We start from the raw sequence: 26,974 nt of genomic DNA, 5'->3' as shown, positions 1-26,974 counted from the left end.
TTCCTTCTGGGGACTCATCGGGCCTGCGGCGGGGCTGCCCTCCCAGCGCGGTGGGATCCGCTCCCCTCCCCGCCGCCGCCGCCGCCCGAGCCGGGACGCTGGCCTACACAGCCTGGGCCGCAGCTGAGGCCTGGAACTGCTCCCAGCCCCCGCACAGACCCACCCTCCCTAGCCCATCCTCCTCACCTCCGCCCCTCATCCCTATGGCATCCTCCATGAGTCTCCTGTCACCTCAGTTGTCTTGAGACGCTCTCTTTCATCCTCAGTCTCTCCCTTCCTCCCACCAGCCTCCTTCCTAACCCTTCACCTGTGCCCAGAATCCCCTCTCGGGGTCTTGTCATTTCCTTCCCGGCCACCATGATCTGCACCTGTCTCTTCTCTTACCCACCCCGCTCCCCTCATCCTGTCACTCCACATCCGCCCTGTCCCATCAGCTCTCCTGCACACCTTTCTCACCTGCCCCATTGCCCCTCCTCTCTCTCTCTCTCTCTCTCTCTCTCTCTCTCTCTCTCTCTCATCACTGGTCTCACATTCTCATGCATGCACACAGCCAGGACTCCACACACACAGAAGGGCCTGAGAGGGCAGTAATGGGGCAGCCAATTGTGTCTTCCAACCCTATCTGGAGTCATTGGAGGCATCATCTCTGGAGGATGGTGGATATGGATAACCAGGTTTCTTTTCTCCCCTCACCCATTCCTTTTAGGTTTGCCTAAATATAAAATGTGAGCGCACACAAATTTTTCTCACCCACCTGAAGAACCCACCATCACAGGACTGAGAGCCCCACCAGAGGTCACCCAGTTATTCAACTTATTTTTCTTTTATTATTATTTTTCCAGTGCTAGGGACTGAATGTCGGGCCTTGTACTTGCTAGACAAGTGCTCTACCACTGAAGTGATCCCCAACCCCCCTTTTATTATATTCCTATTAATTTATCAGGAGGGGGCTGTATCCATTCCATGGTCTGTGTGATGAGGTCAGAGGACAACTTGCAGGAGTCAAGTCTCTCTTTCCACCATGTGAGTTCCAGGGATCAAACTCAGGTTATCAAGCTTGGTGGCAAGTACCTTAACCCACTAAACCATCTTGGAGGCCCCCAAACCCCCTTTTTATTGAAAAGAAATTTTGGTGGTGCTGGGGGTTGACACTGGGACCTTGAGTATGCTGAACATGTGGTTGACCGCTGAACTACCTCTGTAGCCTGAATTCAGTTTTCTTGTCTTTTCCCCCTTCCTGTGCTGGGGCTGGGATCTACGGCCTCCTGCATGCTAGGGAGGAAACTGTACCACTGAGCTACTACCCAGCTCTAGAGTTCCACTCGAGACTCTTACCTCACCTGCTCAATTAGTTCTTCAGGGTTTTTTTGTTTTGTTTTGCTTTGTTCTTGTTTCTTGTTTTTTTATTTTCAGTCAGGGTTTCGTGTCATCCAGGCTGGCCTTGAACTTGATGTATACCCAAAGCTAGTCTTGAATCTCTTGTCTCCCTGCCTCCACCTGGTGGGATTACAGATGTGTGCCACTACGCCTTGCTGCTTCAGTCTTGCCTCCTCCACCTACATTCCACTCCCTTCATCCCACCATTGTCCTCTATGCCTTCCCAATTCCCGATGCCCCAGATCCCACATCAGCAGAATGGGAAGCTCTGGTATCCGGAAGCTGTAGGGATTGCAGGAAAAATTCAGTGTAGTCACTTCAAGAAAGAGTGAGAATGTCTTGTCCCATGGAGATGCTTCTCCATGTGTCCCCTGTGGCACACAGTGACCTGTTGAAGGATGCTGCAAGCCTTCATATCCCACATCCCGCCCATCATGCCCTTATCAGGATGTCTAGATGCAGAGCCCTGGGAAGTTATCCCATCCCAAAGAAAGTCAGGCTAATGTAATTCCCACCCCCTCTACTGAAAGCCTTAGCCTCCCTTCTTCCTCTCCTTTTCCCACTCCCCAGCTGGAGTAACTTCCTTTCCCTGTAACTCTGTGCTGAGCTGGCAGAGATACCAGAAAGTCACCTTTTCTGGTCCTTTCCCTACATAGGTGCACAGCACCAGTAGACACAGACACATATGTAAGAACACACAAACATAGACACACATAAATAGGCACAGAGAGAAAGACATAGATTCATACAGAGGGATACATGAACAGAGGCGCATGTTGACAGAGGCACATGCACAGTTTTCCTTGAATAACTTGTGCTTTAGTACTGCCTCATTTAGTTGCTGTCTCCAAGACTCAACCTCTATACACCTTCTATTGTGTTCAACAGAAGCTGTATTCCTTCCTCCTGAGCAGTCTAGAAAGATGTGGTCAAAGGCTCTCACTCCTGCCCACCCAGACCTGTGGTTTTCAGTCATTCCTGTCTTCCCATAGGCTTCACCCACTGTACTGCTCTCCCCCAGTTCAATCTACTTTGGTCTCCGTGGAGTGGCCACAGAGCTGCCATCCCTCTGAAATCTTTGGCTTGAGTCCATGGTCTCATGTTTACCCATGGCACGCATCCTGGTTTCCCAGCCCTGTGGCTGCAAGTGGGGTTGATCCCCACAGAAGGTGATGTGCACCACTCAGCAATCTGTCTGCCTCAGTATCACTCTTAAGGGACTGTCATGCATGCCCTCATTTTTTTCTTCATCATATCTCACTGGTTGGCTAGCTGGTCACTCTAATGTGGGTCTTCCATGGGTCACCCCTTGGTCAGCAAGTCTTCCCTTTCTTCCAGCCTATGATTTGCAGCTCCACAGGAATTTTGTGGTACAGGGAAGGTGTGGGTCCCAGGGACCACAGGTAGAGTGACTCAAGCTGGTCATTCTTGGGTATCAGTCTAGGATGCCCCTGGCTAGCCCACTGGTCTTCCCCTCATTAGTTAGTGATGTTTCTATGGTAAGCTGTTTCACACATCACTGCCCTCTCCTTATTTCCCCGTGTGTGTGTCCTGTTGCTGGTTTTCACACCTCCCGTTTGTAGTTTAAATTTCTCTCTTCCACTGACCTCTATTGTCAGGAGTAACCCACTGGAGCATCTGCCCAGTGGTTCAGGAAAGGAACCAGGAGCCCGACTGCCCTCCACAGTTGTCAGGTGGTCCTGGGTGGCAGCCGGTCTGTTCACTGCCCCCTCCTCACTTCCCCAGGTAGATGGCCCCTCAAGGGCAGGCCCTGCGGACACCCCTCCCTCCGGCTGGCGGATGCAGTGCCTAGCGGCTGCTCTTAAGGACGGAACCAACATGAGTGGGGGAGGGGAGCAGGCCGACATCCTGCCGGCCAACTACGTGGTCAAAGATCGCTGGAAGGTGGTGAGTGAGTGACCGGCGCGGAAGAAGGAAGGAAGGGGGAGGGAGAAGAAGAGGCCTGGAGACTGGTTAAGACGGGTGCCCTTGGAACCTTTACATCGAGGGAGGTGTCCCCGAGCTCATTTGCACACTGCTCGCAGGTCATTATTTCTGCCCACACTTTCACCCAGCGCCCTCTCTCCAACCCCGCTCCCTCTCACCCCTTCCCGGACTAAGGTCATGTTGGTCCGGCCTAGCCTGAGCAACTCCTGGTTGGGTGTCTGGGCGCAAGCTGCAGAACCCGGCGTGCGGAGGAGGGCGCGGTGGGGGAGGGGGCTCTCTCTGCTGCACCTTGGGGAAGGACAGTGAGTGAGCATGTGTTCCTCCGCTTCCGCAGGAGATGGAAAAGCTTGGGTCTGGGGAAAGAGGCTCTGCCGGCTGCTCCCACCTCATCCACACTCCGTCTTCTCCATCCACCCTCCTCCCTTCCCGGGTTGCTGCGGCAGGTGCAACACGTCGAGACTCCATCTCCCAGCGTGCCTTGTTGCTCCAGCCCAGGGTTTCAGGCTGCATGGCCTGCTGGGAGTTGTAGTCCGAGCCTCTTCAGAGCATGAGGCCCTTGGTGGGAGCGGGTCATGTAAGGGTTGGGGGCAATAGCTGTGTCTAGGGAATGAGACCTACTGTAAATCAGTCTCCTTCCAACCCCTTTTTCCTTCCGTCGATTTAGAGCACTCTAGTGTCTTCTTTATTACAGGGGTGGGATGAGAAAGTGTGGGACGGGGTCTGCATCGGAATGGGGAGCCAAGGGGAAGAGAGAACGACTGGGGTCAGATTTACACGTGTGTGTGTGTGTGTGTGTGTGTGTGTGTGTGTGTGTGAGTGTGTGTGTGTGTGTGTGTGTGTGTGTGTGTGTGTGTGTGTGTGGTCTGTTATCTAGTGCGCGGACCCATGCTTTGGTGGTGGTGGTGGTGGCTCTGCTCACCAGGGGTGCAAGGTTGGAGAGGAGGGTGGGGACTGGGTGCAGGCGGCTCTCCATGGCAACAGTCACCCGGTCGCCTAGAGGTCCAGAGACAGGAGAGAGGAGGAGAGGGGAGGGGAGGAGAGAGAGGCAGAGAGGCAAAGTGATGGCATTTTCAAAGATTGGGAGAGGAGGTGGAAGAGGTTAAGAAAGGAGACTCCCCGGGCCCCCAGAGAAGTCTCTTTTCGAGAGGGGAAGTAACTGGATGGAAATGTGAGGCAAAACCAGGACAGTCTTAAAAGCAGGAAGTGTCTGGCAAAGTGAGAAGTGTTCTAAGACCCCCTGGGTCTCTGGCACAGGAGCTTCCGGCAGATGGGAGGCTGAATAACATTTGTATTGAAAAGGCACCATAAAGACTGTTAACACACACACTGAGTTTAGGCTAAGGCTTTCTTGTGCTTTGTGAGGGGGGAATGGGGTGAGCCAGGGAGGGAAATGGCAAGGGGGAGTTGAGGGAGGGCATGTCTACTAGACCTGGTCTCTCTTTATGGCATCTCCTTGGGGAACTAGGGAGACTTGGTGTTAGATGCTGCCATTTTCAGGGCGGGATAAGACTGATGTGGGAGTTCTGGAAACAAAAACAAAGGGCTGCAACCAGGAGAAATGGGAGGGGGGTTAATGAACGAGGTGGAATACTTTTAAATCGTTATTTTTCTTGAGGGCTGCTCCTCTGAATCAGCCTGGCAAACAGCAGTGAGAAAGTCTTAGTATTGTTTTGTGCCTTTCTCGTTGTCAGGGGCTGCGCTAGTGCCTTCTGTGTTATCTCAGCAACGGATGGAGTAGATACTGCAATACCCCAATTTCACAAATGTAGAAACTGGGCCTAGAGATTAGCTAAATTATCGAGTTCCCATAACTGGTAGGGAACTTGGTAGGTAGGACCAGCTCTACTAAATTAACACAAACACCTCAAATCAGCCCATCCAAGAATTGGGACCATGGGGCTGAAATGAGTCTCTATGACTCATTCCAGTTCAATTCTTCATTTAAAAATTTTTATTTATTATTTTTATTTTATGTGTATGAGTGTATTGCCTGCATGTATGTGAGTGCACCCCATGTTGTGCAATGCTGCGGAGGTCAGAAGAGGGCGTCGATTCCCCTAGAACTGGAGTTAAAGACGGTTCATAGCCGCCATGTGGGTGTTGGGAATCGAACCTAGGTCCTCTGCAAGAGCAGTCAGTGCTCTTAACCCTGAGCCATCTCTCCAGCCCCTTGACTTTTCATTTTACAGAAAACAAAAAGTAGAGGCTCAAAAAGTTTAAGAAACTCAAATGATCCTAGGTCACCCAGAGTGGAGTCAAGAAACAGGGTGTCCTTCCCATGTAAGCACTGTCTCTGTTTCGTCCTATTTATTCTCTGGTTTAGGGAGAGTCTTCTGCAGGGAGTGGATCATTAAAAAATAAAGGAGGCTGTAAAGGGTTGGGAGGGTGTCCTATTAAGGGGCTGTGAGCCAGATTACTTTGTGACATTCATGGGCCCTCGGAACTTTCAGCTTTGTGGCACTTTTTTTTTTTTTTATAATAAAGTACTAAAAATTGTGTATTACAGTCATAAAGAGAAATATATTCTTATTATAGATTAAAATTTTCTCTTTGACCCAAAAGTTTGTTTATGTTTTTTAAAATATTTATTGCTGGGGGCTGGAGAGATGGCTCAACGGTTAAGAACACTGGTTGTTCTTGCAGAAGACCTGGGTTTGAATCCCAGCACCCACACGGCAGCTAACAACTGTCCTTAACTTCAGTCCCAGAGGAACCAACAGCCTCTTCTGATTGCATGACACGGGTGAATTTACCTATATGCAGGCAATATACACAAATAAAATAAAAATAATAATTAAAATTAAAAAAAATTAAATATCTCAAAAGATTATTTTATGTATATGAGTGTTTTTCCTACATGCCTGTAAGTGCCCCTGTGTGTGCAGTGCCTGCAGAGGCCAGAAGAGGACATCAGAGTTCTGGAAATATAGTTACAGACAGTCGCTAGCCACCATGTAGGTGCTGGGAACCAAACCCAGGTCCTCTACAAGAGCAGTCAGTGCTTTTAACCACTGAGCCATCTTTCCAGCCCCAATTTCTTTATCTCCTGATTTGAAGATAAGTTAAAATGTTTTCATGGATTCCCCCCAATTGTGAGGGGCTTAGTTACTGTGCCCACTAGACAAGAATGTCCTAGTCACAGGATGGAGGGAGAGGATGCTGACTGCATGGATGCAGGTACCTAACCTCTTGCTTGAGGGGTGAGTGGCAACCTGAAAAAGTTGGCTTAATTTGGGAATAAAGCCAGTGGAGATGTTGGGGGACCCTTGGAAGTTTTGGGATATGATTAGAAATGGCTGGGCTGCCCTGTTCCCTCCAGCAGGGATTCTGATGGCTGCCTAACTTGGCCTGAGTCTCAGCACTCACTGTCAGTGCCAGTGTGGTCCACGCTCTTGCAACCTTGTGGATTTTGTGTCAGAGTGGGTTCTGTCTCTGATCACCTGGGTTCAGATGGAACTCAGGTATTTACTAGCTGTGACGTGTGCAACGTACTGCACTTCCTGGACCATAGAGGTTTTCCCTCTATGTACATGTGACCTTTTTTACCTGTGCTGTGGAGCCTGGGAGACTGTGATGGTGTCTGTGAGCCCCTCACCCACCTAACCTGTCATCCAAGCTCATACATAGTAAACTGTAAAGGGATGTGGAAGAGATCACTACCTCCCTGAGATTAGAGCTCCACTCTACCCGGAAGATAGGCCCTTATTTCCTTAGAGTCTGGCTGTTTCCTAATGGTTATAAAGTTTTTGCACTCTGACGAGCTTCCATCCTCTGGTTTCTTGTTACTTCTTCCCTTTCTCTTTGTTTCCTTCTCTGGCACAAGAAACTTCATCTCCCTGCCCAGCCTCTGGCTTCTCTTCTGTTTGTTTTTTGTTTTTTAAACATGTGTGTGTGTGTGTGTGTGCGTGTGTGTGCATGTGCATGTGCGTGTGCGTGTGTGTGTGGCTGTACATGCCATGGTATACATGTGGAAGTCAGAGGACAACTTGTAGGAGTCGTTTCTCATCTTCCATCATGTGAGGTTCAGTGATCAAACTCGGGTTGTCAGTCTTGGCAGCAAGCACTTTTACATGCTGAGCCATCATCCCTTCCTTCTTTCCTTCCTTCCTTCCTTCCTTCCTTCCTTCCTTCCTTCCTTCCTTCCTTCCTTCCTTCCTTCCACTTTCTTTCTTTCTTTTTTGGAGACAAAGTCTTCCTGTAGCTCTGGCTGATCTGGAACTCACTAGGTAGACCAGGCTAGCCTCAGATACACAGAGCTCCGCCTGCTTCTGCCTCCCAAGGGCTGAGATTAAAGGCATGCACCACCACGCCCACTCTCCCCACCCGCTCCTTTCTTTGAGACAGAGTCTCAAAAAGTATCTCAGGCTGGCCTTAAACGATCCTGATCTCCTTGCATCTACCTACCTCCTCAGTGCTAGGATAACCCCAGTGTATGTGTTGCTAGGAGTAGAACTCAGATCTTCATTATGCAAGCACTCTACCACCAGAGCTACATCCCCAGTCCTGTTGTCCTTTATTTTTTGTTTGTTTGTTTTTTGAGACAGGGTCTCCCTGTAGTCCCAGCTGGTCTGAAACTCCCTATGTAGACCAGGCTGGCTTTGCTCTGACAGAGATCTGCCTGCTTCTGCCTCCTGAGTGCTGGGACCAAGGCCTGTACCACCACACCCAGCCTGTTGTCCTCTTAGAGAAGAGAAGATCAAGAATGATCATGATCTCTTACCTTTAGATCTTCCTTGGATATTTATCAAGGAGAATAAATATCCTCCTCTGCGTGTGTTGGGAGGGGCCTATACTCAGGGGCTGAGCTATCTGTCTCACTAGAGGCAGAGGAGAGGAGGTGTGGGCACCAACATGGTGGGGCAAGGGAAGGATTCAGGGGCCTTCTTCAAGGATACTCTACCAATGGAGGATGCAACTAGCAGGTGGAGAGCTGTTCAGCCTGATCCCTGACTACAATTCCTCCTCCCTCTACAGCTGAAAAAGATCGGGGGCGGGGGCTTTGGTGAGATCTACGAGGCCATGGACCTACTGACTAGGGAGAATGTGGCCCTCAAGGTGGAGTCAGCCCAGCAGCCTAAGCAGGTCCTCAAGATGGAGGTGGCCGTACTCAAAAAGCTTCAAGGTGCGACCCTGGGGCAGGGGGATGAGAGGGAAGAGGTGATGGGACAAGGGGCTTGGAAAGGGTAAGATTAGAAGCTGGGGCAAGAAAATGTAATGGTTGAGAAAAAAGGTGATAGAAACAGGATCTAAGAGATGGGACTGGAGTGTCAAAAATTGATGAGGAGAGATTGTATTGGTAATGGCAGAGTGAGATGGTTCATGACTTGCTGGATATGATAGAACCATAGCGTCAGAGAGATGAGGCTAATGGGGGGGGGTATGTGGTTGAAAGGAGACGGCAGAGACCCTCATGAGGCCAAGCCCAGAAAATGGAAATCAAGAGTGTACGAAAGGGGGGCTGGAGAGGTGGCTCAGCTGTTAGGAGCTCTGGATGCTCTTCCAGAGGGTTCAGTTCCCAGCAGCCGTATAGCTAACAACTGTCTATAACTCCAATTCCAGGAGATCCAATGCCCTCTTCTTGTTTCCATGGGCATTGCATGCATATGGTGCACTTACATACATACATGCAGGCAAAAGACTCATACACACAAAATAAAAATAAAAAAGAGTGTACCAGAGGGATGGGAGATGGCTCAGTGGTTAAAGCACTTGCCCGATGAGCATGGGTTCAGATCCATAGAACCCATGTAAATGGATAGGTGTGGCAGCCTGCCAATAATTGCAGTCTTGGAAGGAAGGTGGAGACAGGGGCTCCCCAGAGCAAGCTGGCTTGTGAGACCAGCCACGTCTTTGAGCTCTGGGTTTGATTGAGAGACCCCCCCCCACACACACACCTCAGTGAATAAAGTGGAAGAGTGATGTAAGATGATTACTGACATCACCCTTAGGTCTTCACATGCACACACACGTGCTTGTGGACTCACACATGAGTGCATACACTACATGTGAAAAACATACACACACACATGCATGCCACACACAAAAAAAGTGCAGCAAACCTCATCCTGGGCTGGTGAGGAGGAAGGAATGGGACTTGGGAGGCCCCTGTTTTTGTGCCCCCCAGGGAAGGACCATGTGTGCAGGTTCATTGGCTGTGGCCGGAATGAGAAATTTAATTACGTGGTGATGCAGCTCCAGGTAAGTCTCCGTGACCCATTCACCTTCCTCTTTTCCCCTAGAGCTGGAACTGTGACTTGGGGTGGGGCACAGGGAAGGGAAACAACAGCTCCTGGAGGAGGGTATGAGCAGGCACAACACTTCTGGGGCCAGGCTGGGCAGCCAATCACAGCGGCAGTGGGTGGGATGTGGCTGAGGTAAGTCTGTGCCCCCCCCCCCCCCGCGCCCTATTCCACCTCACCTCACCCCACCCCATCCAGGGCCGGAACCTGGCCGACTTGCGTCGCAGCCAGCCACGGGGCACTTTCACGCTGAGTACCACGCTGCGGCTGGGCAAACAGATCCTGGAGTCCATTGAGGCTATCCATTCGGTGGGCTTCCTGCACCGTGACATCAAGCCGGTGAGCATTGCTCCAAGCTCTCTTCCTCTGGTCTCTGGGTCCTGGTTTCTTCTCCACTCTAGTGGTTGGGCTAGAACAGCCTCTTCTACTTGAACCTTTCTCCATTCCAAGCCCCATCCACTCTTGCCTCTTCCCTTGGCCATGCCGGGCCCATTCCCAGTCCTCACCTCTGTCCTCCGCTCTTCTTCATCCCTCACCCATGACCCCAAGTAGTCCCTGAACCTAGCTAGAATGCTGAGGAGGTTTAGGGGTGCACAGAGAGACCAAGGGCTGGGACTCGACAAAGAATTTCAAGCAGCTGACCTTTTGCGGCATCTTGGGTCTTGATGCTAGAAGTAACAACAACAAAATTCTCCTTTGAAAGAATAGAAATAAATGAAGCATAGCCGGGCGTGGTGGCACACACCTTTAATCCCAGCATTCGGGAGGCAGAGGCAGGCGGATCTCTGTGCGTTCAAGGCCAGCATGGTCTACATAGTGAGTTCCAGGGCAGCTGGGGCTACAGGGAGACCCTGTCTCAACCCCGCCCCGCCCCCAAAATGTGAAGCCTGCGATGGCAGACTGAACGGCGCAAGGGCACACGGTAAAAACAATGAGGTTTATTGCTTTAGAGCGGGGCAGCTGGAAAGCAAACCACACTGCCTTACTGGGGAGCTGAGATTTAGAGTTGAACTGACCAGAGCTCAAGGCTAGTCCTTGCCACGTTGGTCCTTGAGGCTCTCTGATCTCAGAGAAGCCCCTCACATTTGACCCTGCCCCCCTGTATCTTTAAACTGAGGGTGGTCACACCTGCCATGGCTGAGGTGTCACATCCCAGTAAATGTCCTTTTCTCAGTGGGCCTGTGGGCTAGTCCCTGGGGGCTTACTGTGGCTTTCTTCCCACAGTCAAACTTTGCCATGGGCCGGCTGCCCTCCACCTACAGAAAGTGCTACATGCTGGACTTTGGGCTAGCCCGGCAGTACACCAACACCACGGGGGACGTCCGGCCGGTGAGTTAACCACCAGGCTATTGGACAGCGGAGGCTCCCACTGCTCCCTGATACGGGAATCCTTCACCTATTTTCCTTGTAGCTGCCTAAGTGGGCTTTCTCTTCCCCAGTATCAGTGTCTCAATCCTGGGGTGGCAGCCTGGCCAGCTCCTCTTGCCAGGCTCTTGGTGGATACTGCATCCACAGCCTATGATTGCCTTGCCTGCTCTGGGTGGCAAGCAGTGGCAGGTGGCAGTTGCATTTTCTGGGGTGCCTCAGGCTACCCCTGACCAGGTTTACCTGGGGGGATCTTAGAGGAGAGTATCAGGATGAAGGCATGCAGTTAGTCTTGGTGGTAGGGTAGCAATTGACGAAGGTTATGAGGTAGGTGAGGTTCTGGTGTGGTCTCTCCTCTGCAGCCTCGGAACGTGGCTGGGTTTCGGGGGACTGTTCGCTATGCCTCAGTCAATGCCCACAAGAACCGGGTAAGTGAGTGGCAAAGCTTGAAATGAGTGCTTGGGGCAGAAGAGCAAAGTTGGGGGTGGAGGGGGCTAATGGGGGCAACCAATGTCAAGGTGGGAAGAAAAGAATGGGGTAAGGACTATAGCTGGCCACTGCAGATGCCCTGGCTTCACTGTTGACTGCCCTTGACTTACCATCTCCTTCTCTACTGGGAAACTTCTCACTGAAAATCCCTGGGGAAGGAACAAAACATAGTCAGAGGTTTTGACTGGGACTAGAGAGATGGCTTAGTGCCTAGGGGCACTGGCTGCTCTTGTAGAAGACATGGGTTCAGTTCCCCGCACCCACATGGCAGTTAATAATCATCTACCAGTTCTAGGGGATCCAGTGCTCTCTTCTGGCCTCTGTGGCCATTGCATGCACGTGGCACCCTTACATATATGCAGGCAAAACACATAAACATAAAAAATATTTTAAAAAGTTTTGACTGTGGGATTCTGGTGTGTTGAGGTATGGGAGGGTCCATAGTCTTAGTGAGACCCCAGTGCTAACCATCAAGGTCTGGGTATCAGGCCTCTCTGACAAACATCGCTCAAAGAAGGGTCAGCTGACCACTCCCAGGGAAGGACTTGAGAGCTCCAGGTGACTGTTCCCTTCCCTCCTAGGAGATGGGCCGCCACGATGACCTGTGGTCTCTCTTCTATATGCTGGTGGAGTTTGCGGTGGGCCAGCTGCCCTGGAGGAAGATCAAGGACAAGGTGAGGCCCCCACTCCCGGGTGGAGGAGGCAGAGGGTGGGGGCAGCTGGGGCTCTATCTCCCGTGCCCTCCCGCCTCCAGGAGCAGGTAGGGATGATCAAGGAGAAATACGAGCACCGAATGCTGCTGAAGCACATGCCCTCGGAGTTCCATCTCTTCCTGGACCACATTGCCAGCCTCGACTACTTCACCAAGCCCGATTACCAGGTGCGAGCCCCAGCCTGGGAGGGGCTGAGGATGGTCCTCCAGCAGTGACCTCTCCCCTTGCAGACTACACCCTTCAAGATCACCCCTGAGGCTGCCCCCAACCCCTGTCTTCTAACTATACTAAACTGTTTCTTACCGTTGTAAATAATCAGAGCCAAGATTTTTCAAGAGTGGATCCTATTCTCAAGGCTGTTCATGAGTTAACTTTCATGTCTTTAATCCTAGTACATCGAAGACAGAGGCAGATAGATCACTGTGAGTTCAGGGCCAGCCTGGTCTATATAGTGGATTTCAGGCCAGCCAGGGCAACATAATGAACTCTGTCTCAAAAAGAAAAGAAGCCTTTGAGGATCACGATATATCAGTATTTCAAATGAAGCCAAGCCCTTTCAAGTGTTTGACACCAGAGCTCTTCTGGAGGCCAAACAGAATGATCTTCCTCATTTCATATATGGGAAACGGAGGTTTGATGTCATAGTTAGGAGCAGGACTGGCCTCAGAGACAGTTAACCATGCATTGCTTAGTGACAAGGATACAGTGTGAGAAGTTTTCATTTTTATAAATCTTTTTTATTTTTATTTTACTTTTTATGTGTATGGGTATATTGCCTGCATGTATAAGTGCACTCATGTTGTGCAATGCTCATGGAGGTCAGAAGAGGGCGTTGGATGCTCTGGGACTGGAGTTATGGACAGTTGTTAGCCACTGTGTGGGTGCTGGGAAACCAGGTCCTCTGCAAGAGCAGCCAATGCTCTTAACCATTAAGCCATCTTTCCGGCCTCATAAGAAATTTTGTTAATTTGCCACTATGTGAACATCATAGAGTTCACTTATCAAACCTGGATAGGACCACTCTCTATACACATGGACTGTGTGGTGTGGACATATACAAGGTCCAAAATGAAATTAAATCAAGTTCCAGGGAAAATGACACAAAAAAGAAACACAGACACAAGAAACATGAGCTGCTCCTAGCCCAACACATGCAGTTTCACAGTAACTTTTGTTGTTGGTTTTAATACAGGGTACCATTATAGGGCAAGCCCAGGCTGCCCTCAAACTCATTATCAACTGAAGATGACCCTGAACTTCTGATCTTTCTGCCTCCATCTCTCAAGGGCTGGGATGACAGGCATGGGTCACCATGCCCAATTTTATGATATGCTGGACATTGAAACTCAGGGCATCCTGAATGCTAGGCAAGCACTCTACTAGCTGAGCTACATAACCAGCCTCAGTAATTTTTTTGTAAGTAGAAGGGATATGATCTAAAACAATGTTAAGAAGTATAATATTGACAGATATGGTGGTGCACACCTGTAATCTCAGCTCTCGGGAAGCAGAGGCAGAAGGATCATGAATTTTGGGCCAGACTGGACTAACTCAAGAGACCCTGTCTCAAAAAAAATAAAATTAGGGGCTGGAAATATGGTTCAGCATTTAAGAGAGGGTACTGATCTTCCAGAGGACCTGAGTTCAAGTCTCAGCATACACATCAGGGAGCTCACAATGGCCTGTAACCTCGGCTCCAGGGACTCTGATACCTCTGTCCCCCTCAAGCACCTGTATCTGAAGGCATCTGCATCCATGTGCATATACCTACACAAACACACATACACAAACAATTAAAAACAAAATAAGTCCTTTTTGAAAACTCAGAATCAAACACAAAGTATAGTATTACATACTACACATAATTTTGTGCATATTTGGATATGCCTGGCAACAGCATCATCATCACAAACCAGAGTAATGACATCACAGTGGCTATGACATTACCAGGTGACAGGAATTTTTCGCCACCACTATAATCATGTTACTGTGTGGTTCAGGGCTACATGATGGAATCCAGAGTGTGGGGACAGTTCTCGAGGGACATGTCTCATGTCCAGCTGGTGCAGCTCAATCCAAGATGATCATTTATGTGCTGATTTGTGTATGCTGTGCATGTTTTCATTTAAAATCAGTGTGCCCTTTTCCTTCCAATGCCCACTCTAGGCCCATCACTGACCCAGAAGGCCCCTGTCTTCTCCTCCCCCCCTTGTAATTCTAGGAACTGCCCCTTCTACCTAGCTAGTCCCGGGGTCACCTCTCTGTCCTCCTCCTACCCCCACCCCCTGCAGTTGATCATGGCGGTGTTTGAGAACAGCATGAAGGAGCGGGGCATTGCTGAGAATGAGGCCTTTGACTGGGAGAAGGCAGGCACTGATGCCCTCCTGTCCACGAGCACCTCCACCCCACCCCAACAGAACACCAGGCAGACAGCAGCCATGTTTGGGTGAGTCTGAACAGGGGCATGGTGGATGGGGGTATCCAGTGATCCTTCCCCGGAGCTGTTGCCTGAGAAGCCAGCCTTCTCTTCCTACCTGGACACACCTGGCTTCTATTTTACTCTTGATGCTTGACAGCAGAGTCTTGAAAACTGGAATATTCTACCATAGTTCCACTCCCAATTTGAGCACTGAGCGGGCATCCTCTTCATTTGGGGCTTGTCACCAAGGCAGGAACCCTAGGTGAACTAATTCAAGCCCTACCCAGGGCTCCACCTTGTTTTCTCATTGCAATAACTATGTCTTGGGACCACCCACCTAGACACCATGGGGGTTCAAAGAGAAGTCAGTCCCTGACTTCAAAGGGTCTCAATTGTGGGCTCAGCAATTTCAGAACCATGTGACAGGCAAATAGAGCAGTGCCCAGGAAGGAGATGAAGAGGGAAGGTGGGTCCCCACCCAATCCAGGGCCATCTTTAAGAGGGAGATACCACAGACTTGCTGGGACTTTGGCAGCCGAATTCTGTGAAGAGGTTGCTCAAGAAAGCTTGGCATGATGGGACACACCATGGAATCCCAACACCTAGAAGCTTGAGACAGGAGGATCATGAGGTTGAGATTAACCTAGGCTACAAAGGGGGACCCTGTTTCAAAAACAGGAAGAAGGGGGCTGAGGAGAAGGCTTCTGGATAAAGAGCTTGCCACAAAGCATAAGGACCTGAGTTCAGATCCCCAGAACCCATGTAAAGCCAGACAGATGGAATATTGTATGTCTGTAATCCCTGGACTTCCAGGTTGAGATGGGAGGCAGACAGAAAAATTCCTGGGAGCTTGCAGGCCAACAGGTGGATCTCTGTGAGACTGAGCCAAGCCTGGTCTACATAGTGAGTTCTAGGCCAACTGGAAAACAGAAAGAAAAGTTTATTGAGGTGCTACAAACTAATGCTTTTTAGACTTATTCCAGGGTCTCAAAAGAAGCCCGGCACCGACAGTGGAATTTGTCAGGGCCTTGAAACCCACAGATCTCCTGAGTAAACGGAGCTGGCGGGGGGTGCCAGTTCTGGGTGGCCACATCTCCCTGAGGCTCCTGCCAACTTGAGGGTGGTCTGGTCTTAGAGGTCTTGTGGGCAAGGGATGGTGATGGGCCTCCTCTGCACCCACTCTGGAGGTGGTCTCCAGGGCCTGTGCCTTGGGAAGAGAAGGCACTGCTGCAAGCCTTACCCATAACCCATCTGGCGTCTCCAGAGTGGTCAATGTGACTCCAGTGCCTGGGGACCTGCTCCGGGAGAACACGGAGGATGTGCTACAGGGCGAGCACCTGAGTGACCAGGAAAATGCACCCCCAATCCTGCCTGGGAGGCCTCCTGATGGACTGGGCCCTGGCCCCCACCTTGTCCCCCACCCTGGGGGTCCTGAGGCTGAAGTATGGGAGGAGACGGATGTCAACCGTAACAAGCTGCGCATCAACATCGGCAAAGTAACTGCATCCAGGGAGAAGAACGTGGGCGGCCTTCCCCCATCCGGGTTCCCAACCCTTTGGCTAAGTGTCCCTTCCCCAACCATCAAATTCTCTTATCCTATGTCTGTTACCCAGTCTCCTCCTCTGCCCTGGCCTTGCCACAATTTAGTAGTAACATCACCCTCCACACCCCATATCTCTTACACTCTGAGAAAGCCCCCTGACCCACAGCCTGCTTGTCAGCCCCAGTTCATGACATTCCCTCTCCTGCAGACCCCCTGTGTGGAGGAAGAGCAGAGTCGAGGAGTGGGGGTACCTAGTTCCCCAGTTCGTGCCCCCCCAGATTCCCCAACCACCCCAGTGCGGTCTCTACGCTACCGGAGGGTCAACAGCCCTGAGTCAGAGAGGCTATCCACAGCAGCTGATGGGCGGGTGGAGCTCCATGAGAGAAGGTGAGTCCACAATCAGGGGCTGGGGTGGTCCTCAAGGGCATGATGGTCCAATCTGTCATCAACATGGCTGGTCTGTGAAAGGTCAGATGTGAGACAGAAATTTCAGGGACCCTAGGAAGAATGGTGAAGTCTATGCTGAGCCTGGGGTAGGGCTCCACTCAGTTGGGGTCAGCGATGGCCTGGGAGAAGGGTGGGGCATCCAGAAAGGAAAGGACAGGACAGGCTGGACTCTGAGTCCTGGAGCTGGTGAGTAGAAAAGCTTCTAGAACTTTTTTCCTAGTGACTGATTTACAGATACCTGGAGAATAGCAGAGGTGGGTTTCCTTTGGCCTGTGGACAGAAGGCCTGGGAGGATCGGAGAACTGTTGGAAGCAGGACAGGTCAAGTTTTGGAGGGGAGGAAATTGAGGGATATGAAGTCATGGCAGGAGAGATCCAGCAGGAACCTGGCTGGCAAGAAGAAGGGATAGAGAGGGAGGACTGAAGGAGGCAGGCAGGTGGGTGTGGCTGGCAGGACAGGCCAGGTCCCCCACCTAAGCTGTTGGTGGAGAACCAGATGGGGAGGCCACTGGGAAATGAGATGTGTCTTATTTCCCTAGTCTCTGAGGAACTTTGCTCCATAGTAGGACCAGGGCCTTTGCTGTGCTAGGAAAGGAGGCTTTTTCTAGGCCCTGGGAGAAGAGGATGCTTTCTTTGGTACCCACTAAATATCCTTCCTCGGGACCCACATCAATACGGCCCACTCCTTGGGCTGTGCCCCACACGTTACTCATCTCTAAGATGTAACACAGACAGTATCACTTGCAGGAAGGAGTAGACAAGCAGAAGGCAGGTCTGAGTCCTTGTTCGAGACAGCACTCACTCACACTCACCTGGGCTTCCTGACGACCTCATCTTCATACATGGTACCCTGGAGTCCCTACGTACAGAGGGTTCTGACGTGGAAAAGTGAGGAAGGGATATAAGTGGAGTTAAGAGGGGCAAGGTCCTGGGCAAGACAGTTCTGGAAAGCTGCCTGCTTCCAGAGAACACTGAGCAGGTCTGTTTGGGTCATAGGAATCACTAGTCTTGGGAGTGGCTGGAAGGGGAGGGATGAGGAAAGTTTCCACAATAGAAAGCTGAGGATGTCACAGACAGGATAGGGTGGGCTTGGCTTGACAGCGCTTGGGGCAAGAGATTGGATGGGGTGGCCCACCTCCCTCATCCTTGTCTTTAACACATGCAAGTGCACACACATGCACACAGATCAGCTCATTTTTTTCTTCGTTATCTTTCCTTTGTCTATCAGAAGAAATGAGACCAATTCTGCAGAGACCCAAGTTTGCTTTGCTTAGCGGTGAGCCTTGCTCCATGACTGTGATACCTGCCAGTGCAGAGTTCCGACTCTGGAGCTAGTGTTTCTTTACAGCAAGCCATTTATTAAAAAATTCAGAAGGTTTGTATACATTACAAGGAACTGACAGCCACGTGGAGTTTGGCAGTTGTATACAAAGATTTTAGGGCAGAGATTTTAGGACATATAGCTTTTAGCTGGCACCAGCTAGGTGCTGTATGTAAAGCAGGATGCTTGAACTTTTACTCAAGGTTACCAGTGCCTATCTGGTAATTTATTGGCCACAATGTTTTCTTTCTTAGGGCTAAAACCATAGTAAACTTTTAGCTTTTAACCCAGGAGTAAACCTTTAATCTGGCCTATTTTTTTTTCCCCCTTCCCCACCCCTAATCTGGCCTATTCTCAGCTAATAATAGCTGAGTTATTTGTTCAAGACAAGGAGGTAGGCTAAGAGCTATTGACCAAGATGCTTTCCCTCAAAGCAAGGAACTTAGACTTTTGACCTGGCCACTTTTCTCCTGCTAGTCTCATGGTATTCTGTAAGATGGGGATTTGAGGGCTGCTGTTTTCAGTGCCCCTCCCTTCAACAGAGAATGTAGCCTAGACTTTAAATGTTTTAGGATCATCTTGCCCTAGGGCATGTCATCCTGGTTTCCTATACCAGTCATTTACAGGGTGGCATTCATAGGCATATCAGGGAGGACTCTGTTGATGGTTTTATTTTAAGCCTTACTAATAAATCAATAGAAGTATGTAGAATAGAATTATGCAGCTCCCATGCAGGCTGGTCAGGAGTCTTTAGATAGTTCTGCTCTGTGCATCCTCCTTCTGCAGTTGAGCCACTGAACCCTAAATTTTGCTGGGGGGGTTGGGATTAAATCTGCCCCTCAACCATAGCATAATGTGAGGATGGGGCATAGACCCCAGATGAGTTAGGCCTGATGGTTTTCAGAGGGTTATGCTGGTGTTTGGAGATCACTAATTTTTCTATGTGCAGTGTCTTCCTCCTCCACACACACCAGACATACTCTTTTTGTTTTTCATGTGTACAAATGTAATGCCTGCATGTATGTGAGTGCACCTGTGTTGTGCAATGTTGTGGAGGTCAGAAGAGGGTATCAGATTCCCCTGGAACTGGAGTTAAGGATGGTTCTTAGCCACCATGTGGGTGCTGGAAATCGAACCCTGGTCCCCTGCAAGAGCAGTCAGTACTCTTTTTTTTTTTTCTGAAACTTTTACAATTTTATTAGAATCTTAAAGAAAAATCCTCAGGGCAGGCTTGCTGGTCAGATACCTTGAGGAGGTGAATGGTGGGAAGAAGGAAAGAAAATCATGAAGCAGTGCAGGTTTAGAGCCTGCATGGAGGTCAGACACGAGGCTGACTCACAGCCACATGGCTGGGAGAAGGAAGCTTTAGAAAGAGTGAAGAAATACAAGATGCTAGGGGCAGCCCAAAGCCTTAAGGAAAGCATGGTTAGTAAGGAACATGAAGCATGAAGAAGAAAAGGAGAAATTATGCTTGCTTGAAGAATTCAGGAAAGTGAACAGACTTATGGAGACCTACATGACTGTGGCTGGTCTGGAAGTTATGCGGGGATCTGCACTAGTTCCAGGCAGGAAATATTCACTACCCTATTAACACACCAGGTATTCCGCCCATCTGTTTAGCATAACTTAAGGTGAACCTGCCTTCCTGGGAGTAGTTCTATCACCAGGTGAGACTGGAAAAGTGGATCCTCCAACAGATAGACTAGACATTTTTTTATAGTATGGACCAGTTAAATTTATGGGGCTTATTGATAATCTAACATTGTCCCCTCTGAAGAGGTAACCCTAAAATCTTTTAGGGATAAGAGCTCTCAAATACTTTTAACATTTTTGGCCTTTGGGGCAGAGTACTTTGCTCAAAGGCCTAAGGACATCTTGACTTTTAGCCAAGAAAGAACCTGGCTACTTTTCTTTGGGGTCTTTTTACCCTAACTGCCTAGCCAACTTCTATCTCCTATTCTTATCATACCACCCTCTGAGAGGTTACCCAAATTGCTGATAGGGAATCAGGATGCAGACTGCTCTGGCTTCTTCCATGCTGAACAGGGATGCAGGGTGAGGCAATTGGGGTACCCCTCAGTGGGTCTATCTAAAAGACTCCCAAATTCCATAACTCTTAACTATAGGGAGAAAAGAAATTCCTTGATTGGTGCCTAGGAGATTTGAAGGAAAAGTAAAGGCAAGAGTACTTAGCATTACAAGTTCTAGACAGGGAACCAGAAAAAAGAACAGGGTAAATTAAAAATATCCAAATAAAAGTCCATTGGAATTTCTTGACAAGGGCTTCCAAAAGCATCCATCTACTGGGTTCCTCCTCATTTTCCTTTTGGCTGCCAAGGCTGGACTTGAGAGTGATGAACTCAGGATTTGTTGTCAGGCACTTTGATAGCTGTTGGAGTGGCTAGAATCAGTTCTTTCTTAAATGACCTATGACTGTGGCTCATCCTGAAGTTCTGCCGAGAAGTCAGTGCTCTTAACCGCTGAGCCATCTCTCCAGCCCCACCAGAGAAGTACTCTTACTTTGGGGCTGGTACTGTCCCAAACTGATAAGTTCTGCGAGTATAAGATTCGCAGGAACATTTCAAGGTCATGACAAGAGGGGTCCCAGATAGGTTCAGTGTCCTGAAGTCAAAGGCTGGGGGAACCCAGGTCCTATCTAAGAGAGCTCACAGCTTATAAGGGAGACAGATCCATCAGCAGATCTGAGGCCCAGTGTGTGAGGGAGCTCAGTGTGGCTGGGGGGCAAATAACCATCTATGCAGGCTCTCAACAGGAAGAGTATCAGAATGGCGTCAGAGAACAGAGGATGGAGGTACAGGTTGTGGCAACACTACAGAGGTACAAGAGAGGGCAGTTTGAGAAAACTGAGTGAATCTGAGATGGGCCTGGCCGAAAGTGGAAACAGAGGTGTAGTCAGGTTGGGGAGAGGGGCCTTGAGTGCCAGGCTATGGAAGGAAGACTGTTGCTTAGGGCTGGGGAGTTTGTGAAGCTGGAGACTGACTAGGCCCTGCCTGGGGATTATAAAGCCAGATGGGCAGGGCTGCAGGGTGCAGTAAAAGAGCTAGAAAGCCATCTGTAAACTCAAGAGCTGCCTGGTATATTTGTCCTGGATGCAGCAGGAGGGAGTCTTGGGTGGGGTTGTGAGCACTGAGGTACCCAGAGGAAAGGGCCCTGTTTATTTTCTGCTATGTAAATATTCGTGGAATACAGTGAGCATTGAGAAACCTTTGTTGAATGAATGGATGATAGATGGATACATGAATGAATGAAGTCTTTCTAGGAAGTGAGGTTGAAGGGTAACAATATAAGGTGACTAGCCCAGGTGCTATGGTCAGGTGTCAGAAGTTAGCACTGCACCCCACCACCACTTGGTGTCCTGAGCCTTCAGAGACTGGCCACTGAACCCCACGTGGGTGGCTTTTGCAGGTCACGGATGGATTTACCTGGCTCACCCTCACGTCAGGCCTGCTCCTCACAGCCGGCCCAAATGCTGTCAGTGGACACAGGCCACGCAGACAGGCAGGCCAGTGGGCGCATGGACGTATCCGCCTCTGTAGAGCAGGAGGCCCTAAGCAACGCCTTCCGCTCTGTGCCGCTGGCGGAGGAAGAGGACTTTGACAGCAAGGAATGGGTCATCATTGATAAGGAGACAGAGCTCAAGGACTTCCCTCCCGGGGCTGAACCCAGCACGTCTGGCACCACAGATGAGGAGCCCGAGGAGCTTCGGCCGCTGCCTGAGGAGGGTGAGGAGAGGCGGCGGCTGGGGACAGAGCCCACGGTGCGGCCCCGTGGACGTGGCATGCAGACACTAGCTGAGGAGGACCTGCGGCAGATGCTGCCCCAGCCCGTGCCACCCCAGCTGAGCCAGGCCGACGGCCGGTCAGAGACATCTCAGCCCCCAACGCCTGGAAGCCCTTCCCACTCACCCCTGCACTCTGGACCCCGCCCTCGTCGGAGAGAGTCGGACCCCACGGGCCCTCAGAGACAGGTAAGGCTGGGTTTGTACCCAACTTCCCCAACCTAAGATCCCCAGAGTCCTGCATGCAGGCCTGGAGCACTTGGTGTGTGTAGCCCTTCTGGCCTAGGAACCCAGTAGTCAGCCACAGGACCATAGTGGAGCAGACAGGTGTAAAGGCCCCAAACCATGTATGGGGACAGACAAGGCCTTTGTTCTGGGTTCAGTCTTACATTGTGAGTAGTGCTAGGTAACAAAGCAGGAGAAAGATCTCCTTTGCTCCAGGGGAAAGTGTGTACAGAGTCCTGGTGGTGGCAGTCTTCAGCACAGTATTGATCCCAGGTCCCAGCAGATAAGACTGTGTGGTGGGTCCTGGAGCTGCTACAGAAGGCTTTGAGATTACACTAAAGAGTCAGGACTTGATCCTGAAGGCTTGATGAATCATGAAAGGCTTTTAAGCAAGTGTGATGTAACAGCTTTGGTGCTATTGAGTGATCCCTTGGGCTGGCCAGGAGTGCCCTGGTGGCCTGAGCTAGGAAGGGAACTGTGGACATTGGGCAAGGTAGATAGATGGAGGACAGAGGGACTGTGATGGAGGGCAAGTGTGGTGGGGGTGGCATTTCACCAGATCTCAGGGTCTGGGTGGCAGTGATACCATCACCAAGTGGCCTAAGGCAGTGTTGACTCTATTCAGACACAGTGACCTCCCAGTATCTGAAGGATGTCCATGTGGAGTCATCTAAGGCTCAGGAGAGAGACTTTGCCCAAAAAGAAACCATGAGAGTAGGTGATCCACCGAAGAGGACCATGTGGGTGGGGAGGTTCAAGGGTAAGGGCAGACACCCACATATAGAGGGATGAGAAGGAAAGAGGTCAGACTGAGGAAGAGAGATCAGAGAAATCAGGGAGGGACAGGGCTGCTGGGTTACTGGGTGGGCAGAAGACCATTCCTTCAGTCAGGGCAAGCTCCAGGGAGAAGGAGAGTCTTAGAGGGAGGCTAGGGATATAGCTCAGTTGGTAGAGTACTTGCCCTAGCATAATCAAAGCCCTGAGTTGGATTCCTAGCACAACATAAAACCAGGCAGGTCGGTGCACATTCCTGTAATCCCCGCACTAGGGAGGTAAGGGCAGGAAGACCAGAAGTTCAAGGTCATCCTTAGCAACATATTGCCTTCATAGGAATAGGTTTGTTGGAGGCCCTGCTGGCTCCAGGGGCACCACCATCTTCTTTCTCCTCTTCTTCCCGCCCCTCTTCTTTTTTGGTATTTTGAGATAGGATCTCACGATGTAGCTCAGGCTAGTCTCTGTTCCTTCTGACTCAGCTTTCAGAGTACGTGGGATTACATTCCTGCACAACTGTGCCTAGCTCAGTGGAACCTTATTATATATCAGGACTGAGGGACAGGACTGTAAGAGCAGGGAGGGACAGCTGAAGGCTGAATTGCAAATGTGGACCTGAGGGCCTAAAGTATGTCTCCTGCAGTTACTGGGGTTTTGTGTTGTTTTTTTCTGCCAAGGACACAGTGTTCAATAGGCTTGTGAGCCACTGGGCTGGCCAAGTGGCACCTCTGTATGGGGTGCCAGCTGATTTCTGACCTGGGCAGTGAACATCAACTCTTGCACTGTGTGCTGAATGGATTCCATGATCCCTCAGAGAGGCTGGGGAGAGCTATGTTGGGAAATGATGCTGGAAGGGGCTCAGAGCCTGTGCTCTGGTTCCTCTTGATGATTGCATATTGGGGTATGCACCCCAAGTAGCCCTGTGTGGTACCCGGGTACAGCTCCAAGAGCCAGTTCTACTACTTGCATAGATTGGGAGGCCTGGCCTGGGATCACATGAGTGCCCTGGGGAGGGCATCTTTGGGGAGGGATGGATTGGGCTCCATCCCTGTTAGCAAGGCCCTCACAGAAAAGGCGCTGTGGTCCACAATTTTGGAAAACATACATTTGACCTTTCCCTGGACAATGGAAACAGCAGTGCTCAAAAATTGGGGGCTATTAGTCCTCCAGGGAGGTCCTAGCTGGCCTGATGTGGAGGCTTAGCCTTGGCAGGGTATGGGCTGGCGTGATTATGCTATGACCCCGCCACTGTTCCCACTGCTGGCTCTGGGGAAGTTGGAGAACAAACAAGACATTGTCCAGACTTCTTATTTGCCTGTCCTTCCTCTTCACCATCCCCAGAATTGGTTATCCGATAGGTAGCAAAGATACCAGAGGGCACAGTGGGCGGGGCACCCAGGAAGTGCAGAGTCAGGGAAGGTGACAGACAGCAGTGGTACTGGGGTAGTGGGAAACACAGATGGAAGTCAGGAGGCCTCAGCTCGTGGCTCTGTCCCTTCCTGGTCACTGTGGGCCAGCCACTGTCTCCCATGTTTGAGACTAAGAAGCCAAGCTGTCTCTGAGGTTGCAGATTCTTACTTGCATCCTGGGTGTCATGTTGACATGGGGAATCTCTGGCTAAGTTGGTGAGGAGACTCCGGGAACAGGTACAGACCTATGCAGTGAAGGTTCATGACATGGTGGGGAAGTGAATTGCATCTGTGGGGTGGAGAGTGCTTATAGGCCTTAGTTTCCCCATGTGTAGAAGTGACGGTTAACATTCTACACCTGTGTGTGTGTGTGTGTATGTTTACTGAGTCTGATGATCCTGAGTGTGTGTTGGTGTCTATGTGTGGAACTGTGTGTGAGCACATACATCAGAGTATTTGTGTGGAGTGTGTTTCTCATGGCAACACTGAGCACAAGCAACTTGGCTTACCAGGTGAAGAAACAGGCTCAAAGAAGAAAACCTGAAAAACAGAAGCCAGCCTGTCTATATTGTGAGTCACAGGGTAGCCAGGGCTACACAGTGAGACCTTGTCTGAAAAAAAAAAAAAAAGTATAAAGGTGTCACAGAGATGGCTCAGTGGTTAAGAGTACTGGCTGCTCTTGCAGAAGATGCAGGTTCAGTTCCCAGCAATCATGCGTAACTCTAGTTCCAGGGGATCTAACAGCCTCTTCTGACCTCCTTCTTGGGCATTGCATGATACAGATGTGCTTACATACATGCAGGCAGAACACTCATACACATAAAATAAAAGTTGTTTTTTTTTTTTTTTTTGAGACAGGGTCTCCCTGCAGATCCAGCTGGCCTGGAACTCTCTATGTAGACCAGGCTGGCCTTGAACTCACAGAGATCCCCCTGCCTCTCCTCTCGAGTGCTGGGATCAAAGGCGTGCACTACCACGCCTGGCAAAAGTGGGTTGTTGTTTTTTTTTAAGTAAAGAAGAAGCAAACTTTCTGACTCAGGGCTGCCAAATGGCAGAGCTGGGACTTGAACTCATGCAATTGGGTCAGGGTCTATGCTCCAAAATAAGTCTGGTGTGTGTGTGTGTGTGTGTGTGTGTGTTTAGTATGAAGTGTGGCAAACACGGGTCAGAGAAGCAGATAATTTGCACGGGGTCAGAGAGTGCCTGGAATATTTGTGTGTGTGTGCACAAACATGCCTGGCACAACAGCTGCCTGGTTTTTGTTGGCATGTCAATGCAATGTGCAGGGTGGCCTTTGAGTTCCTATGGGTGAGCATCAGGGACAGGACATGTGGGTATATTTCAGGACAGCAGGATGAGGCTCTCCAAGGGCAGAGGGGAGTGAACTGGACTGGCAAAGGTTTATTTTCATTACTGGGGCTAGCTACAGGGTAGGTGGGGGCTACAAGCTTTGCAGCACATTGCAGTAAGTCTGTGAGACTCTTCCCCCCCAGTCCTGGGTGACTGGAAAGGAACACCCTACACCTGTTCTCTACCACCTTTCTGTGAGGAATTCCTCCTAGACCTGCGCGGTCAGTCTGGATCTGATGTGTGAACTTCCTGTAGTAGTGAGGAGCCAGTGAGGCAAATCCAGGCACCAGGTTGTTCCTTGGAATTTGTGGTGTAGACACACCTGGCTCTCTTCTCAAGGGGATTTCAGGTGCACACTAGCAGGGGCTGGGGGGACTGCTCAGCTCAGCAGAGGGCAGAGGGAATGTGATTTGGGGAGGACTGTTTGCGCTCTTTGCTGGCTGACTCTGGCCCTTACCACAGCAGGTCAACATTCCTTAACTACACAGACATTTGCTGGAAAGCCACCTTCACAGCTGTGTTCAGATCTCATAGTCAGGAGGAGCCGGGGTGAGGGTACAGAAGCTGAGAGATGGGCACTTAAAATCAAGCCTATCAGGAGAACAGAGAACTCAAATCTGCTACAGGGACTTGCTGGGGGAAGGTGGGGTGTCCTCACAGCTGGATGTTGAAGACAAGTGGGTGGTCATAAGTGCTACTTGGCCTGGAAGGCAGGAACATACTGGGATTCAATGTCTGCCTCTAAAAAGCTCCCTGGTGGCTGACAAGCTCTGGCTGGGATGTTGAATTCAAGGGACCCACATGTGCTGTGAGAGGGGCCTTGGGTACCTGGGTCTATTTGGGTGGACCTCAGTCCCCTAACCTTCAGGGCAGACAGAACCAGCTGGGAAGCAAGGAGCCTAGACTTGACTCTGAAAGAGTCTGACAGAAGAGGAAACGGGAGGCGATGACTTCAGACTATCCCCACCCCTCCCTGCCCCCGCCCCTCAGGAGGTCCATGCCAAGTCCCTTGTTCCACAGCAAGGGACACTGGAGCTGAGTGGCCCCAGCCCCTTCATCCTTCAAGCCCCTAGAGCTAGCCCAGCCAGTCCTAAACTGGCCTGAGTCCCAGAAAGAGCTAAGGGTGAGGAGAGGCAAGGTCTGAGGTAACCAGACCACCATTCCCACTCCCACCTGGTACCTGTCCCTCTGGGACAGGAGGGCACAAAGACAGGATTTGTCTTTTTTTTTTGGTTTTTTAAAGACAGGGTCTCCTTGTAGCCCCAGCTGGTCTGAAACTTACCATATAAACCAGGATGGCCTAGATCTCATAGAAATCCACCTCCCTCTGCCTCCCAAGTGCCGGAATTAAAGGTGTGCAACATTTTATTTTGCTTTGCTTCTGAGACAGGGTCTCATTCCCTTCCTGGCCTGGAACTCCCTGTGTAGACCAGGATGGCCTCAAACTCACAGAGTTCCTTTGACCTCTGCCTCCCAAGTACTGGGATTAAAGCTGTACACTACCATGTCCCACCTAAGCATAGTATTAATATTTGTGTTACTAATGTGCGTTTTCAAATGC

General features: G+C 50.4%; 1 protein-coding gene across 1 annotated transcript in view; it reads left to right on the top strand.

The window, feature by feature from the left end:
* The first annotated feature begins 3,126 nt into the window (after positions 1-3,126).
* Ttbk1 (tau tubulin kinase 1) overlaps positions 3,127-26,974 on the top strand; it is a 51,984-nt gene continuing 28,136 nt past the window's right edge. Inside the window, exons 1-12 of the mRNA XM_008829084.2 lie at positions 3,127-3,285; positions 8,299-8,446; positions 9,449-9,522; positions 9,762-9,902; positions 10,788-10,892; positions 11,291-11,356; positions 11,999-12,091; positions 12,172-12,297; positions 14,422-14,576; positions 15,814-16,045; positions 16,301-16,479; positions 21,286-21,847. Coding sequence (XP_008827306.1) covers positions 3,178-3,285; positions 8,299-8,446; positions 9,449-9,522; positions 9,762-9,902; positions 10,788-10,892; positions 11,291-11,356; positions 11,999-12,091; positions 12,172-12,297; positions 14,422-14,576; positions 15,814-16,045; positions 16,301-16,479; positions 21,286-21,847 — 1,989 coding nt within the window. The 5' untranslated portion in view covers positions 3,127-3,177. The remainder of the gene's footprint in view (positions 3,286-8,298; positions 8,447-9,448; positions 9,523-9,761; positions 9,903-10,787; positions 10,893-11,290; positions 11,357-11,998; positions 12,092-12,171; positions 12,298-14,421; positions 14,577-15,813; positions 16,046-16,300; positions 16,480-21,285; positions 21,848-26,974) is intronic.

The sequence above is a fragment of the Nannospalax galili genome, unplaced genomic scaffold, assembly GCF_000622305.1.
Source record: "Nannospalax galili isolate Female #2095 unplaced genomic scaffold, S.galili_v1.0 scaffold653, whole genome shotgun sequence".
Classification (NCBI taxonomy): Eukaryota; Metazoa; Chordata; class Mammalia; order Rodentia; family Spalacidae; genus Nannospalax; species Nannospalax galili.
The sequence above is the reverse complement of the archived record's forward strand: the minus strand, read 5'-3'. Positions and strand labels throughout refer to the sequence as shown.